Below are 17625 nucleotides of genomic sequence, written 5' to 3'. Positions count from 1 at the left end.
TGTTTTGTCTGAATCCAGTTTTGGCCTAATCCCCTTGAGATGGCTGTCAGCACTGTACATGGAAACCCCCTTGACAAAACATCAGTGTTTCTGTCTACTGAAGTAAAGTATTGTTTCTTTTTATGTGGAATTTGGACTGAAATGGGACACGCATGATTGTGGGCCAGTCTGGCCCATCTAAAGTAATATTGTACGTTATTGTCTCAGCCTAATGTCCTCTTTGATCACTAACCATAGATGTAAAGGCTTGTGGGGTTCATTTACTTGCTAGCTCAGTCTCCAGGAATGTGTGACCAGGTGTGTCTTGTCAGGGGGGCATGCATCGTTTGTCACAACTCCACAGCCAAGGAGCAAGTGTCAGCATCAATTAGAGAGGAGTTTAAAGCCTTCATTATATCAATGACCACCTCTGTCAAACAAAAGACATCCACAACAGCAGGAAGAGGCAGGAAACTCCTGCAGTTGGCCGCTAAACAGGAAGGAGGTGTCCTGTTATAAATTCAGTCTGGTGGCTGATGATGGTATGTTGTAAGAGCTTCCGTATCTGGTTTTAAAAGGCTATTGTTGGGTTGCTAAATTGGTTGCTGGCTAAAATAATAAAATTCCTTACTGGGGGAGTGAGACTAGGGAACTGGGCTTGTATTGTTTGCTTGGTTTGCTTTTCTGACTTTGTTTTAAGGCTAGATTGTTTCTCTCAATATTGAATGTTTCCCTAAGTTCAGTTGCTATGTCCGGACAGAGGCAGCTTCTGGGCCATTTAGTTGCAAAGTGGCTAAAATGAGAATCTAATTTTTCTGTTCCCTCCTGATTCTGTTTGTGTGCCAGAGTAGAGGACTTAATGCTCTGCCAGCACATCTGTTGCCCCATGATTGACTTTACACAGTGGGATATCCAGTCACAAGTTACACAGCGGACTGTGTGAGTTCCACGGCGCTCCCTCTTCAATCAGCTTTTTGTTTATCTTACTTTTTAATATCCCGGAATCCACCTCCTCACATTGCGGTGTTCCTGGTGAGCGCCGGTGTTGACAGTGCTGGTGCAAACTTTAAAATGAGCAGCCCCTGATCGCATGGCCCAGTCAGGCCCTTTTATCACGAGGCTCCCCTTTTCAAGGTCCTCCGTTAATGGAGCGGTGCTCACTCGACCGTAGCGCACATCCTCAGCTATACCTTAAATTCCCATGGCACAGAGGTCAACTTGTGACAGATGCAGCATGTATTGCACAACAGAAATGATTATGTGGAAGGTTGGAGCTTATCTCAAGGCAATTACAAGTTAAAGCACATTCAGTTTCTTGAGTAATTAATATTAAATATGTACAGTACTAGTCAAAACTTTGGACACACCAGGTTAAGATAATGGTAAACAAGCATTTAAAGACATTTTGATCAACAGATTTTTACTTAAGTGGTTGAAATTTGTTTCTTAGGCATCTACTTCACTATTAATATTTGTCTATGTATGAATTTCTTTCTATTTTGAAAAATCTGAAATACAATAGTTCTGATTTGTTTATAATACTTTTTTGTCACTGCATAATTCCATTTGTGTTGTTTCATACTTTTGATGTCTTTACTATTATTCTAAGATGTGGAAAACAAAGAAAAGTGTATCCAGACTTATTACTGGCTCTGTATGTGTATGTATGTGTGTTCAGAATAAATCCACATACACAAATTTTATTTAATTCCCCAGTCAGTTTATGGTTTTGTGTTTCTGTTCTGCTTTTTTAAAAAATGCTTCTCTGTAACTTTGTTTTTCCTCTCATATCCATGTCACCATATACACTGCAGTATACTCACTCCATTGTATGATAGGGAAATGAATAAACTTTCAGGGACAGATGTCAATGTTATCGTATGTACGTCAAGCTTCCTGTGATTCTGCAAGGTGGCAACAACGTTCTTTTGTTTTTGCAGTGGGGACCTGCTATGTTATGACTTCTGTCTGGAAACTTACAGGAAACATTGGGAGTTACCTGATAATCAACCTTTCAGTTTAGATTTTAAAAGACTTCTGGCCCAAATTTACCTCCATGTATTCATATCAAACAGTAAGCTAATCTGCATTTCTCATGTATAGGAGCAGCACTATAAATACTGAAAACTCTTATAGTTTTTACCTTTTAATCTGCTAAATTACAAGCAGTCACACTTGCTTGTGTCACAAGTGTAACATATAAAAGGTTGTTGTTTTAGTATTGTAGATTATCAACTGGTTTATTGTATTTCTTTGCTCCTTATCCATTTTTTCATTGTTTAAAGAGTACACTGGTGCTGCAAAGAGTACATTGTCTATGGGGGCTTTTTCCCCAAAGCCTTGCAGGTCTTGGCAATATCTCACTTGACACTTCTCACTCTCTTTTCCATCAAGAAGTAGTTAGAGATTCAAAACATGTTTGCTGGCCTGAGGAGCAGCTACGTGCAATGCAGGGAAGATGAGGCCTCTGAGATGAATAAGCAATGGTTTTTTATTTTAACTCCACGACTTTCCTTCATTCCACACCTCAGCAGTGCACCCCATACCATCACAGAACTGCTTCGGTGGCAATAAGGGCTTGAGACATATGCTGTCCCTTATTAATGCAAACACTATCGAAATTAAATTTAAAGGTGAAGATTGTATAAACCCATTTTCCATTTTGAACACAATTAATGTAGCACCTGAAGATAAATGTGGTTCATATTGTTTTGTTAACATGCTCGTATTTTAATAAGTATATGCAATTTTTTTGTTTGTTTTGTTTTTAAACATGTGGTAGAATGTTTGTAAAGTTCCAGGTTTAAAACTTGGAATTGTATTATTGTTTTGTGACAGAAAATAATCTCTTGCATCAATCTTTAATTTTAAAGTGGTCAAACCTCAGAAAGAACTTGTGACTGAATTTTGAAGACAGTATATCATAGCAGCCTAACCACTGACTATTGTCATGTCACAATAATATGAAACCTTGGTTGTTTGAAATATCATCTTTCAAATTAATAATCAGCATGGATATGGATATACTTTTGGTGATACATTTAAAGAGCAGTGATGTTGCCCCTTCTTCAAGAGTGAAAACATTTCCCTAAGCTTTCATTTACTCAGGCCTGCTTGCATATCCAGATGATCACATCATGCGTGCAATTAAACAGCTTACGACGTCTTCCTGCCAGATTTGCAGAACTTCTTTGTCAGTCTTTTTTTGTTTTCATTCTTTAATCTTGTGAACTGAGCAGTATTCTAAATGAATACAGTATTCTAAAGCTTTAAAAGAGCTGCACAAGAACTTGGACATGTCTGTCATAAGCCAAAAAAGTGAGGGATTTTACATTTCTCAGACAATGGCCCTCCAACTTTTAAAATTTCTGCTGCAGATCCCCCTCCCCCCTACCAATCCCCAGCTCCCAACCCACTCATCATTGAGCTGTGGTTTCTATGGCAGCAGTGCTCTCAGATGTCTCAAGTGCTGAGTAAGTTTGTCCAAGGAGTTGTATTACAACCTCACATTCATTTACTGAAACCCCTGGCAAGACGACTGTGCCTGAATAGAGGTCTGTTTGGAAAGTCTGCCTTTATGTTTCCTAAAAATAGCCACACATTATCTGCATCCATAGTGGTAGACTGATGCACTGACACTGCAAAGGCCATTTTGTTTCGTTCTGAAAAAATCGAACCACTGTTTTTCCATCGAATGATGTCAGTTACAGTTTCAGAATAGAAGCAGCTTTGATTTATCGGGCTGTGTGTCAACATTTTGGAAGCAGGGTCTGGATACAACTTGAATGAGCTGTATTTTTTCTAACCAGACACGCTTTGAAAGAAATGTACTCTAAAGTGTCTAATTACATTTGTTTCTTTCAAGGCCAAAATGTGCAACCTCTTTTAAAAAACTCTTTTCTTTTTGCCAGATCACATGATTGTCTTATGTTGAGAGGAATGCATGCAATATAATGGAGCAATTATTCACATCTTTTTCAGAGCTTTTTAAAGAACAGTGTTTCTAAAGGCAAAAATCCTCAGCTCCAAATAGTTTCCCTGTAATTGGTTCACTTAATCTATATTACTGAGACTGACACATTTTTAGCACCACTAATCAAGAAGCATGTTCAGCGGGGCTCTTCATTATGACATGCTGTGCTTTCTTCTGACTACTTCCAGAGCAATTGTTTTTCTGACCTGTTTGCAGCTTATTTGTGATACATGTGATGTGAGATGGAAGAATGTATCGTTAACCAGTGGATCTCGGGGACAATTCATATTCTTGGTCTGTTCAGGGGAAAATAAAGTGAGATTGATGCGAGGGCTAGTCTGGTGGCCTTGTATTGTAGCACCTCTCGACAAGGAGCACAAAGGATCCATTTACACAGAGAGGAAGGGGAAGTGTGTGAGTGTCACCACAGACCAGCCGCTATCAGCTCTGCTGAGTGTGAAGAATTCAGACCTGTGTTTTTCTGACATCCTGCTAGTGGCAAGGTAATAGTCATTAGTCAGGATAAATCTCCCTAGGCATAAATCATGGGCGCCTTGCTTTGATTCTTGAAGCCTAGAATGGGTGTGGGGAGTGAGCTCACTTCCCCTGCTTATGCTGATGTGGAGGTATGACTTTCATTCATCCGGCTCATAAGCATGTCCAATGCCCCTTCTTGCTGCTCTTTGAAGGGACTCTACCTAACACTGCTCTGAGTGTGTGCAGGCATAGTGCCCAGTGCATCGCTATGATCACGAAAAAATGTTTAAATTCGCTTTGGAGGAACAAAGTCGTTTCCTGTCCTGGAAAAGGATCACCAGCCAAAAAAAAAAAAAAAAAAAAGAGTAACACAAAGGCGTCCTTGATGGAAAGGGCACTCGACATCCAAAGATGAGAGCTTGCAAGCAATTTCATCAGAGAAAAACCCATTCCTGCACTCTGTGGTGAGCAGATTAGTTTCCAAAATAAACTTTCAGTGGCCCAAAGGTGCATTAGTGCACTCAGCCATACACTACCAGACTCCGCACACCAGCACGACCTAGGTCACTCTGGCGGCTTTTGTTCCACCAGGCTTATTAACAGATGGGTTTGGGGCTAAACCAAAAACAGAGATCTTACTATACCAGCCTGGGTATAAATCTCAGTACTATGTGTTTCTTGATCCCTTAAGCCTGTCATATAAACAGAATGGATGGTATGGGCAGCTTTCAAATGCCTGCCTTTTATTAAAATGCTAGAAAGGATTTCACCTAAAATAAACCCATGGCAGCTTTTGATGGTTTTACAGCTTAAGGACCCAGTATATCACATTAAATACAGAGTGCTGGAAACGGAGCCTCAGCCTTGAAGATCATTCTGGAAAACACATCCCCCCCTTTCATCATCCACAAGGTGACACTAGGACAGAGTTTCATATGCAAACTTTATTTGACATTGGGTTTAAGTTATACAAATGGCACATAAGAAAAACAATAACCAAGATTATCAAAATAAAAAGAAAAAGCTTCACTTTCACAAGTGGAATGTTTTGGGCAAAAAAAAAGCAAAACAAAAAACTACTGCAACTTAGGCCTATATACTTTGAGCAAGGCACAACCATTATCATTCCCTTTTCTGAAGTGTTTCCATAATCACTTTCCAATCTACAGAGCAGTTGCACTAATGAAAAGCATCAAATAAGGCATGTGCAAGTTCCAAAGGAGTGATTGCTTTCATGGAGAGCTTGTTGTTACGGCACGATTCCCCTTGATGAATGTAGGCTCTGCGGTTTCAGACTAGAGCTGCATTTCCAACTCAAATCATTGCACTGTAAAACGGATGTGCACCGCTACGCATTCTGCATTCCTTACTTTTCGGACAGAAAAATCACTATTGAATTCCAGTTGTAAGCAATTTTGTGCATTTGGAGAGACGTTTAGCACCGGTTTCCAGTTTGTTTTTAAATGGCTCCTTGTGTATGCCAAAGAGTGGTTTATTTAGCACCATGGATTAATGCCATTTTTACCGTCTGAAGTACAGAATACAGCAGCAAAATGCAAACACCTTTCCAAGGGTTTTTAGCCACAATTGCCCTCCATTCGGCAGCCATCTCCCAGTCTGCAAAGTTATGCACTGAATTGTTTGCTAATGATTACAAAATAGCTGTAAATAAGACCCAAGCTTCTTTGTCCCCACTCATTTGACCTTTTTTACCTGTAAACATCATACTGACTGAAGCAGAGGCATCAGTCTCAAAACAGACAGCATTCAACTCACTAATAACAGGCTTTCTCCTGAAAGACGGTGTGTGGCAGTGTCGGCCAGGCCTCCTCGCAAATAGGTGGGGCAAGCTCCCTCTCCCTCTCCCTCCCACAAACCATTTCATGATAATGCCTGTGCCTCTAGAAAATGAAGTGCTCTGCAGTAATTTCAGTTAAAGGCCTGTGCATCTCTGTTACTTTATTACTGAAGTCTTTTATCATAGCTGCAGTGGAGCACAGACAATTCCACCAGAGAGCTATAAGGGTCAGAGGGAGTCATTCATTTAAGTCCACAAACGTGTTGAACCTGCAACATCACTTCAGATCTGCAATTTATATAAACCTACAGCTACACGGCACATATTGGGGCACTGAAATCACTGGTCAGTTGCAGGGACGGACCGCAATGTATTTCACATTGGTAATATCAAAGCCTTTGACCTAGCTCTTAGGCTGTTACCAGCTCTATAGAGATGAGTGACTGTACACATTCCACTTAAAGCCCAGAACACCGAAATGAATTTCCAGTTTTGATTTTCTCCATCTGACAAGATGGAAGAAACTCTTAATGGCACACAAAGAGGATCCAGTCATTATTATACAAGTTGGCCCTTCCTCATTAAAAATGCTTCACTGCACCTTTGCGCAAAGTGACAACTGAGGCTGTGTAAGGGTCGACTTTTTCTGAACACGGCAAAGTAAAATCCAGCATCCCAACAGCACGTTGGAGCTGTTAAATAGTGTAAATGCACACCTGCTTTTACAATTTAAATACAGAGCACAGGCTAGGCTGACAGTCTAAGAGAATATTCTGCTGACAGTCATTTTAATGATTTCTTTTATTAGAACAAATAGTCATACTATACTAGACATGCTGGAGTGATCAGATGCTATTTACTGTAGCTTTAGATTAAGGCCAAAAAGGCAACCCAACTGAACACACAGACACAGAGGGGCATGGATTTTAGGAGGGGGCTGAGACTGGATGTCCCAGAGCTGAGACAGAATGCTCAGCAAGAATGGAACGTTAGTGGTCAGGCTTCATGAAGTGGCTCAAAACGACTGATGTACATCGGAAAAGGGAATAAATATTCACTCTCCATTGCAAACGCTTCTAGGAATATATGTGTACTGTTTTCACCAGGAGTTAATGCAAATCAGCCAAAGTTTTTACAAACAACAGATATGTGTAGAGTACAGTCTGATCCACATTATGTGCTTTAGAGGACAATGCCAATTAAAAACAAAAATATATTACAAATGGCACAATTGTTTGCATTGACCTTTGGCCAAGAAAGCAGAAAAATGAATGGAAGTAGTTTAATGGCAAAAAAATGCAAGTAATGTAATGCCAAAGACAAATACAAAATGTAAGGGGAGACTGCAACCTCAAAACCCTGGCATAACACTGACCCCTTTCCCCAAGGGTTTGGTGGATACCTTTCATTATTATACTTCTGATACCAGCAACTGGGTACAGAGGAGTATTGAGAGCCAAGCCAGCGTCAGCAATCCATGGCAACCTTCTCAACCATTTCAACCCCACGTGCATGCAAATTGAGAAAAAAAATGAAACAAAAACAAAATGGAGAAAATTAAATGCCATAATGGTAGTTAAAGTGCTTCTAGTACTCCCACATAGTGGAGCTTTCGATGGCATCTGCATTGGCCTTCAAGACGCCGGCGTGGTCTCCCCTCAGGTACTTGCCCTCGGAGGACTTGATGGCCACCTTGTTGTAGTCGCAAAACTCCAGCAGGAAGTCCACCGGGGTGTCACTGCTGCTGACCACTGCAGACTCGCTTCCAACCATCCAGTACTTCCCAGTGGAATCTGAGAGTGGAAGAGGAGTCGGGACAAGCCATAAGAAAACAGAGAAATGTTGAGAGCTCCAAGTAAATACACTGGTGACGTCTCCATGTCATCAGACAAGCAGATGCAGTTTGGCCATGGTTAGACCTGAAACTACAGTACCTCTCTGGGTGAGTAATACTATAGAGGGTGTATAATGGAAATAAAATTAATATATATTGACCCCTTTAAGTTAATAATTAAAATCCACTACAGAATGTATTTAGAGCCAGTATTTAGTTTACCTGTTAATAAATATGGCTTGCTTTTGTCTGTGACATATCAATATTAAGACATTACAAGGGTGGGTTACACATTTTGGATATTCAGTCAAACAATTGTTTTGTTGAAGGGAGGAGACCATTTTGAATAAACACAATGGATACTGATGAACATTGTTGAGTTGTTTATTGCCAAAATCATAATTAAGCAAAAACAATTGGCTCAGAAGCTCCTTGTCTCTGACCCACACCTGCTGAAACTGACCTCTGAGGCTGTAGGCTCCGTCGTGGAAGTCCAGCTGAAAGACGTCATAGGATGAGCGGTTGGAGTCCAGTGTTCCCGTCATCTTCCTGCAGCCGATGAAGCCGTGCTCCCCGCGTAGGACGATGATGGGCCTGTTGATGAGCTTCATCAGGAACTCCTCGCTCTCACCTACAGGGGAAATCCAGGCACCGTCAGACCTTCAACACGTTTGCAAGAAAGCTGAAGGCCCTATAAATTGACACATTTTTTAGTTTTCAGCCACCTAGCACTGATAAGTGGATTTCAGAGCCCCAGAGGGAACAATAACTCTCATTGTGGAGTGCAATCTTCATGTCACATTTCCAAAGGGAATACATAATACAACATAGGGTTTTAAGTGTCATTACACAGTGGCGTTTCCACATGATCTCAATCATTGACCTTAAGATGAAAAAAAAAAAAAAAAATCACCAACAACCCCTTGTACAGGACTCTATTGTATGGCAGGATCAGCGGCTCATCTGGGCCCCAATACTCACCCGCTGTTTCAATAGTGGCTGCCAGCTGCCCATTCTTTTTGGCTGCCACATACTTCCCATTGGCAGCTTTCAGGGTGATTTTCTTCTCACGCCACTCAATGTCAAAGTAACAGTTGGCAGACCTGGATACACAAGGAAGATGGAATAAATCTTAACATAATAAATCTTAACAGAATGATCCATTCGATACACTTCAGCTGAATGCCAATTAAGAAATTTGGAGGATTCTGCTGCAATGTAAAGTTTCCAACCTAAAGACATGATTGAGGGATCACAGCCCCTTGATCCCCACTACCTGGAGGAAAGTCATTTCATCCAGATTTATTAACTTTAGGGTATAACTCTAATTCTACGTGGCAGGGTTATATTTCCTCTCTGGTGCTGGAAACTTAGCTCAGTTGGAGAAAGTTCAATGCAAGGCCAGATAACCTGCTCTTTGAAGTCAAGCCTTTTTCCACTTCAGTAGGTTAATGAGAAGCAGAATTTGGCTTAATGTGCTGGGGCGTCTCAGTTTCAGTTCCTCAGTGAGGGAAAGGAGCTTATGCACTACAGTCCTCGCTTGAACTTACAGCATCACTGATCCATGCCTGGCCCTGCACAGCCATTCTTTAGACATGCCTCTATGCACACTGGCAACTGCCACCTGTTCACGTGTAGGAGTGAGAGGTGTGTAGGAGGTGAAGGACAATTTGCGTAAATCTAAACATAGAGCCTAATCTCTATGATGGGTTTAAGTCTCACAAGTGATTTGACTCACTACTTACATGTGAGATTGATTTTACCAAAATCACCGTTCCCCAAGTTCTGACATGTAAGTACTAAATGATTGGTGTGCACTTACTACTGAATTACTGAATATAAAGAATTCAGAATTGCATTTCAGATTATTTAAATAAATCCAAAATTTGCACAGATTTTGTTTCACAAACGACATTTGAAAATGTGTCTATGGTATTTCATGGTTGGTTTGGTATGGTATGGTATTTCATCTGGTTTTACCCCAATAACACCCCTATTACACACCTGGTAGTACTAAAAACTAATACGGAATTGTCAACTGAGAGCTGTACTGAGTGAATGGAAATCCTGCTTATTCAGTGCTCACTTGGACACTTACTGCAACACAGCACTATCTACAGCAATTATTTCAGATAACCAACCAACTATGTGTCCTGGTTTTATTGTCAGCTGATGTGAACTGATTGACTGTTAATTGAATAAAGTATGGATCAATGAAAAATGACAGTGAGCCCTGTTGGCTTTCTTATTTAGCTTGTTGTTTTCATTCAGTGCGCCTGTAATGAACAGCTGAAGGCTTGTTTAGTTTATCCTTGCTGTGTGTGCTCCCATCTCACCCTTTCCGGTGATCTGAGTCACGCCATTCTCCAGGCCCTGTCATTCCCCAACTGTCACGCAGTGTGTGTCAGTACTTCCCATGTGAAAGTATGTTTAAATATACAATGATATATACACACAACATTTATCTTTTTGAATATTTGACATTTTTTCTAATGTTTTTTTTTTTTTTTACTGGAAAATGTGATGGCATTTCCAAGAACACAATATTTTATTCGTACCTGAGACTCATCTTAATTACTTTGAATACAACCTGTATTGTATTATTCAATTAATTCACTAGCACAAACAACCCCCTAAGGTCCTCCCTCCCTTAATTGCATGTCCTAGCTCTGAAAACAGACATCAGTTTAAGAGTGGGATTTGCACAATCTCAGTCTCCACATACATTATATAGATCTTAATCTGCAATTTCCCTTAATAGCAATTATTAGCACCAATTTGGCATCGCCACATAAATAGTTATTGGCCAGTTTACTCTAACATGATGACCATGTGTCAGGAGGAGACATACATGTCACACTTGTTTTAAACAGTATGAGGTGAGACTTCACACCCTGCTATTGACTTCAGAATTCAAAGACAAATGGGACTGCAATTAGAACAGAATTTGTCACAGTGGGAAGGCAGACCAGTGTGTCTGTGCCAGGAGATGCATTGAATTGATTGGATCTCTATATATCAACAATACAGTCAGAGGGAATGTAACCTTTCCCAAATGCCTATGGGAGGAAGCTGAGGCTCAGGGCTCTAGAGAGCTGGGAGGTCTGCTGCTGAGAATGCGGGACACAGCGGGCTCAGAACTCACTTGCTGGAGGCAGTACACTGCAGTCCTCCATTGGCAGTGAGGGTCCAGTATTTTCCAGCACAGGTCTTGAAAGCACACTTCTTTGTGTCCTTGCTGATCTCCATCTGAAAGGTCTCCTGGTCACCCTCCTCATCCTGGTTAGCAGAGAGGTCCATGCCTGAAACACAGGGAGGATGTATTGTCAGCACCGGGAGAGTCAATGTGTACAATCCAGCTGGTTCATGCACATGCAGCAACCTACACATGATTGAGACAACACTGACTGAAGTAAACAGCGGAAGCACAGATGTGAGCAGGGAGGAGATTTAAGAGAGATTTCCTTCAGTTTTACTTGGCTGCCCTTGTAATTTTGTCCGAGAAACGCGATCCCTTCACGCTCAGCCTCCATCACGCATCCCGTTTCGTTTCCACAGATTTGTGTGTGACACGAGAAGAGCACAGGGCACAGTGCTGCACCCCACACTGGAGCCGCTGACCCGTGAAGTGACCCTAGAGCACCCCTCCAGCCCCCCTGTATTCAGTTTTCACAAACAGCAACATTGCATTGAGCTGATCTCCACGGGAATTCTGGGAGCTCACACACACACACACACACACACACACACACACACACACACACACACACACACACACACCAGGATGCCTAGACTATATTTACTTCACAACGCAACATCCTGTTTCCAGCATCAATAAGAGGAGTGGTGGGGGGTGTCACAGGGCGCATCCTGTATGACACACAGACAACCCCTTTGGCTGAGGCACACCTCAATTAAATGAGGGAGGACACAGTGCTCCCAGAACAGTACTGTGGATTGTGCCCACTTACTGCCCATGTAAATTTATAGGCCATCAATGTGATGGAATTCTTCACACGATACGCTGGATTAGCGAATCACCCACCCTAACATGGAATTCATGTCTCTCAGCGGGTGTTTAGCGGGATGAAAACACAAACCAAATAGCCACATTTTGTACTTCTCCGTTGCTACACTAAACTTGCCAACATGAACATGACTTGGACTGTTTCTTTATTGCAATGGAAAGCTTTATTTAAAATGAATGAGCCACACAGTTTTCCCTTCCATCCTACAAGTTAACAGATCCTCATTTTAATTAATAAGTAGGAAACATTTCTGGACCAGTCATGATTCCCCTGTGACCATAACTACCATTGCACAAGCCCTCAGTGCACTGCTGCAAATTATGGTGAACAGCAGCCAGGTGCCCCTCTGAAAAAACACAAAGAGCATAAAGAAACACAACAGCACTATTATGAAGCAACGCAGACTCGGTGATCTTTTATTCACATTAACTTCACATTTATCCACAAAAACAAAGCGTTGAGATTTATTCATTCCCTCTCTTTCTATGCTTAATTCTGTCCCCCATCATACAAGAGTGAAGAATTATCCACACCAACTTGAAACTTGGACAGGCCTCAACGGGAAGATTAAGTTTCTACAGAAATATGCAAGCATGAATTGGGGGGTTGGGGGGGGGGGGGGTAGCCGAGATGAGAAACACATGGCTTGAAATGGTTGTTTAGTGGAGAAGGAGGTCAGCGGGGGAGGATGAGACAGAAGGGTTCAGACACACTTTAAAACAATCTGGAGCCAGAGCAAAGTTCCTCATGTCCAAATCTGATACTAGTACATCTGCACCAAGTACCACTGTGGCGCTGATAAAATCCAAATCCTCTAGCCAAGTCAAAAAAAAACAAAAAAACAAAATACACATTAGCGACCAATATTAATGTGCATGTGTAATAGCCTGATCAAATGAATTCATGTGAAGTGAATCATCATGTAATGGATTTCAGGGTGCAGGTTTCGGCATGAATGCTAAACAAGACACCCTATGTCTCCTTTCACATCACCATCACCCTTTACCAGCAAATACACCCCTCCCCCACTTGCAACACTGTCACCCGTTACCTCAGGCTAATTTCAAGCAGACATGCACATGTGCACAGATCATTACGACTGACCCTGTAGATATTTGACTTTTGTGTATCAGCTTCACACAAAGGACTGTTGTACAGTTTCAACAGCTGCAGATTAGTTGTATAGTTACACTAACAAATTGATGTCACCTGAACAAAATGAGTGGATACACACATGCAAAGTGGGATTCAGGGAGATTTACTTTTTCAGCCACTGTGACAGCATGGTATTGGAAAGTGAGTATGACTGAGTTGGTGTCTGACAAAAAAGTTATTTTAATTCAAGCTAAGAATTTCAAATGCAAAGCCAGCAAAACAGGGTAGGAGGAGTGCATTTAAGAGGTTAAGAGGCATAGCTACACAGTGAGTCATTTAAAAACCACACAGCACAATCAGGGATGCATCTTTAGAGGGGACAGCTGGCAGATGGGATGACTCAACTATTTTGAAGTTCATTCATCATTTAATCCTTTAAAACATTGATTAAAATTAGTGGATTCTTCTTGCTGCTTTTGCAGAAAAGTGAACACCAGTCTTGAATTTACAACATTTTCTACAGCATCACCGGATCTATGTTTGGGAGCATGTGTAAAAGGCAATCCTCAATACTCAGCTACTCAGTCAAGCACACCTCCTTGGAGTTTGCAGCGGTTTTTGTCTGCCGTCTGCAGGCTGGGGTTACTGCCCCAGAGAGGCTCCATTGTTCAGCAAGCTGAGGCGTGGAGCTCATGGACAGCCCTAGTGAGATCACCCCTTTCTTTTCCTCAAATCATGCCAAGCCCCCCTCACACACAACTCCAGCTCCTTTTCCACACAAAATTGGATAATTATTTGCAGATCATTTTACAAAAGCCTGTACAGGGTTGTGCCACACACTACTGTGGTACAATGACTTGCCCTTCACCCTCTAAAGTGCCAGCAGACACATACAGTTACCAACCAGACCAGCAGCTACTGAACACAGGTCATACAAAATGAGTTGAAATATTTGGCGTTCAATTTTTCTTCTAGTCAAGGACATATTTGCTTTTTTTATTATGAACACAGGAAATGTAATCTCTTGAATGTGACAGTACACCATTTGCAGCCAGGGTAAACATGGGTCGAAAGGCAACCAGCAATTCTATGAAACCCACAGTATAATGCAACATGGATGCTCCTCTGAAGATGACACAGCTCATCTCTAATTTACATGACTGCTTGAGGATATCCCAGCAAGATCCACAAAACCATCCACAGTGCAGCCTTTTACATGCACCAATAAAGAGCTCATTGAGCGACAAAGGCTGTAAGTAGGGGGCGAGTCCCCATCTTGGCCTGGTCGACAGAGACCACGTGCGACCACCTTGCTCTTGGCACCCAATCAACAGCCTAGAATGAATAGCCACATCCTGCACACTGAGCTTGTCTGAAACAGTTCTCAATTTGTACTGAAAAGAACATGTGCCTTTGCAAAACCAAACAAGAGACTTTCATCGTGTCATGAAGTCACTCAGAGCGAAATACAGTATTATCCACTAAATATCTAAATTTGTTTCCATTCTTGCAACACTTCGTGGGGTGTTAGAGGGACATGGTAAAATGGTAATTAATTTGAATGAATATACATTTTTTAAAATTCCTGTTAAGCAGCCTACGAATGGCCAAATTGATTCCTTTCCCGAATTTTCAAACAAATTTTGTGGCATGTCAAAATGTTATTTACAACTGCTAGAGACTGTTTCAGTACGTGCTACTGAAAATATCCCTATTGTCCCAGAAATAATGCTTACAGAAGCATTTTCAACTACTTTCAACAATGGCCCGATTAGGAGTTTGTGCAATCACAGGCTATGCGAAATTTCATCTATATTGATATGATTAGATTCTAGAGCAAATTATTAGGGTTGCCAACCCTTGTGGCTCCAACAAAGCTGAAGTGTCATGGTCAATGTGTGAGGCCTGGCAACACTGATGAAGTGGAGCAAAATGCAGACTCACACATTTACAGCAATATTGATACTTTGAGATAATGAGACCAGGCTTCAGTAATGTGTATCACAGTGAATACATGAGTGTTGATAATGGATTTTTTAAATCTGATGAATCAAGTAGCCACATTTCTATTGTCATACTGGGTAACATTCATCCAATCCAATCCTATCTAAAAACCTTAAACTAGGTAGTATTCAAATGTAAATATTGCAAAACATTCCTGTTGCATTTTCTAATGGGGTCCAATGTACATCTCTTCACTAAGTAAGGCCCCCGCCTTCACTCCAGTTCTGGGTGAACACAATTACTGTTATGGTCAAATGTTTACTGCTGCAATGTCTTTCCTTGTGGCGGTTACTAACGTTAAGACGTGAGATTATGCTAAGTAAGCTCCAAAAACATGTAGCTACATAATGCTGAAACACGATTGTTGTATATGCCCCAGACAAAAGCAGAATGTGTTATGGACAAGCATGCAGAAACACTAGCACATCATCTACATGCTTCATCACCATGACTATTACAGCAATGTGCTTGTAACTCAGACACTATGAATTGGTTCTTACACGTTGAACATTAACTCATTCCCCCCATTTTAACTATACATGTGTGCGCTCCAGTTCAAGTACATTTCTCTAGCCTGCAATCAAGTAAAATGTCTGCCAAACACCACAACATGACTTTAATTTTCAACATTTGTTTTAAGGTAATTTATGCTTCGCTATCCCATGGAAAACAGAGCAGTACAGTCAACTACAGGACACTAGTTTTGAGCTGTAGAGAAAAGAGCAGTGCAATGCTAATTTGAAGCACATTACTAAGGGGGTGGGAGGAATCATTTTTTGTGAAGCAGTTCCATTCGTTTCCAGCTGTTTTAAAATATATTCAGCTATATCCACGATGTATATAAATGCCGCCTAGACTGCTGAAAATTTCTGCGTAGTTCGTTTCCTATCTGGATAACGGAGGTAGCAATCAAATCCCTCCAAGTTTACATCCATTTACCGAGTTAAACCGACTGTTGGGTTTGTGCATGCCAATGATTCGTTATGACTCTCATTCATAACTTCTTTGGTTTGCGTTTCAAATTAATGTTTTAATTACCACGAGTACAATGCTACGGAAAAAAAACACGGTCTGTGCTGGGCCACTTTGACCGTTCACATCTAAAATGTTTACTTCTCTTTCTTACCCCTTTTATGCTCTATTGTAGCCTTCTATATAATGGCCCCTCCACCTGTCTTGTGATATATACGATTGTCCTACCTTGTCTAGTGGACACGTTTCTGTCGTTTCCAGCCGTAAGCACCACTTGAGGATGGCTCTGCTCCAAAACAAAAAGCTCGTCTTTTCCAACCTTGGAACTCTTGCCAGACTTCATGGTTCCACTCGGACCAGATGGAGCCAGGTATTTTCCTGCACAGTCCCTGAACGCCACCTTTCCTGACCTGAATTCCAAGGTGTAGCCGGTGGTTTTGTCGGGCTTTGCGGCCAGTGCGCCATCATTTTTGAGGAACCGGTTGTCTGATGTCTGAAGGTGGTACCTCTGATCTTGAAAAACCAAAGTGATTAAGGAGTCGACACCCCAAGGGACATCCCTGTCAATGGCAATCTCGTCTTGCTTCGAGCTTAGGTGGGCATATCTTTTCCTGGTGAGGCTGAAGATGTTGACTTGCGGGTGCATAGCAATGTGGACGCTCCATTTTTCTGCCACCGAGATGGTTTGGGCAAAACACGTGATTCTGTCTTCAGTACCGCCAAGATAGCGCTTGTGAGGCTCAGACTGAAGGGACCAGCGCCCATCGTCATGAGCTATGATAATGAACCTGCAATCCACGCCGGGGGTCTCGCTGTCACCTGTGATGTTTCCATCCTTATCAGTTGCAATATACCTGCCCAGGTGACTTTTCAGGAAAACTACATTGGAGTCATCCCCGTCCTGCTCCAGGGTCCAGATCTGTTTTTTCTTCATGCTGGTGGCAGAGGCATTGATCTTAAACCCAAATGTTTCAGCGGTAAGGTATTTATTCCCACAATTGATGAGTCCAAATTGGATCTGGAGCATTTCGCTGGTCCCGTTAGCCGTCATGGTTGCTGCAGATTCAGACACAGGAGATGCTGCTAGTTTTGCTGGAGATTTATAGTCTTTTTACAATATGGGTGTGATGCTTCAGTTGTTTCTTTGTGTGGAGCAGGACTCGTCCCTAACTGCAGCCTCAGACAGCCTGAATCCTTGGGCACAGCTGCGGCTTTTATACAGATGAGTGATGTCAGTCTGGCTGCCCCGCCTCCGACTGAAACAGGAGTTTTGAGCAAACTGCAGCAAAAAAGCCGGCAGCCGAAACGTTATCAAATCGGGCAATATCCACGGCAGGTAAACGCAGATCAAGAGTAGTATACGAGTAAATATACCATACTACTTTTCAGCTAATGAGCTGTGATTTTGAAAAGGTGGTGCTGCCAAGGTATAAAAGCTAATGAGTCTAAAACACGATTTTGTCGC

General features: G+C 41.7%; 1 protein-coding gene across 1 annotated transcript; it reads right to left on the bottom strand.

Annotated features, from left to right (window-relative positions):
- Positions 1-5413: 5413 nt before the first annotated feature.
- Positions 5414-17336, bottom strand: fscn1b (fascin actin-bundling protein 1b). Its single transcript, XM_036550519.1, has 5 exons — positions 16389-17336; positions 11207-11363; positions 9043-9164; positions 8525-8692; positions 5414-8020 (listed from the first exon to the last, which is right to left on the bottom strand). The coding sequence occupies exons 1-5, from the start codon at positions 17209-17211 to the stop codon at positions 7815-7817; spliced, it is 1476 nt and encodes a 491-aa protein (XP_036406412.1). The 5' UTR covers positions 17212-17336; the 3' UTR covers positions 5414-7814.
- Between the last annotated feature and the right edge of the window lie 289 nt (positions 17337-17625).

The sequence above is a fragment of the Megalops cyprinoides genome, chromosome 1, assembly GCF_013368585.1.
Source record: "Megalops cyprinoides isolate fMegCyp1 chromosome 1, fMegCyp1.pri, whole genome shotgun sequence".
Lineage (NCBI taxonomy): Eukaryota > Metazoa > Chordata > Actinopteri > Elopiformes > Megalopidae > Megalops > Megalops cyprinoides.
Note: the sequence above shows the minus strand (reverse complement) of the source record. Positions and strands in the feature narration are given on the sequence as shown.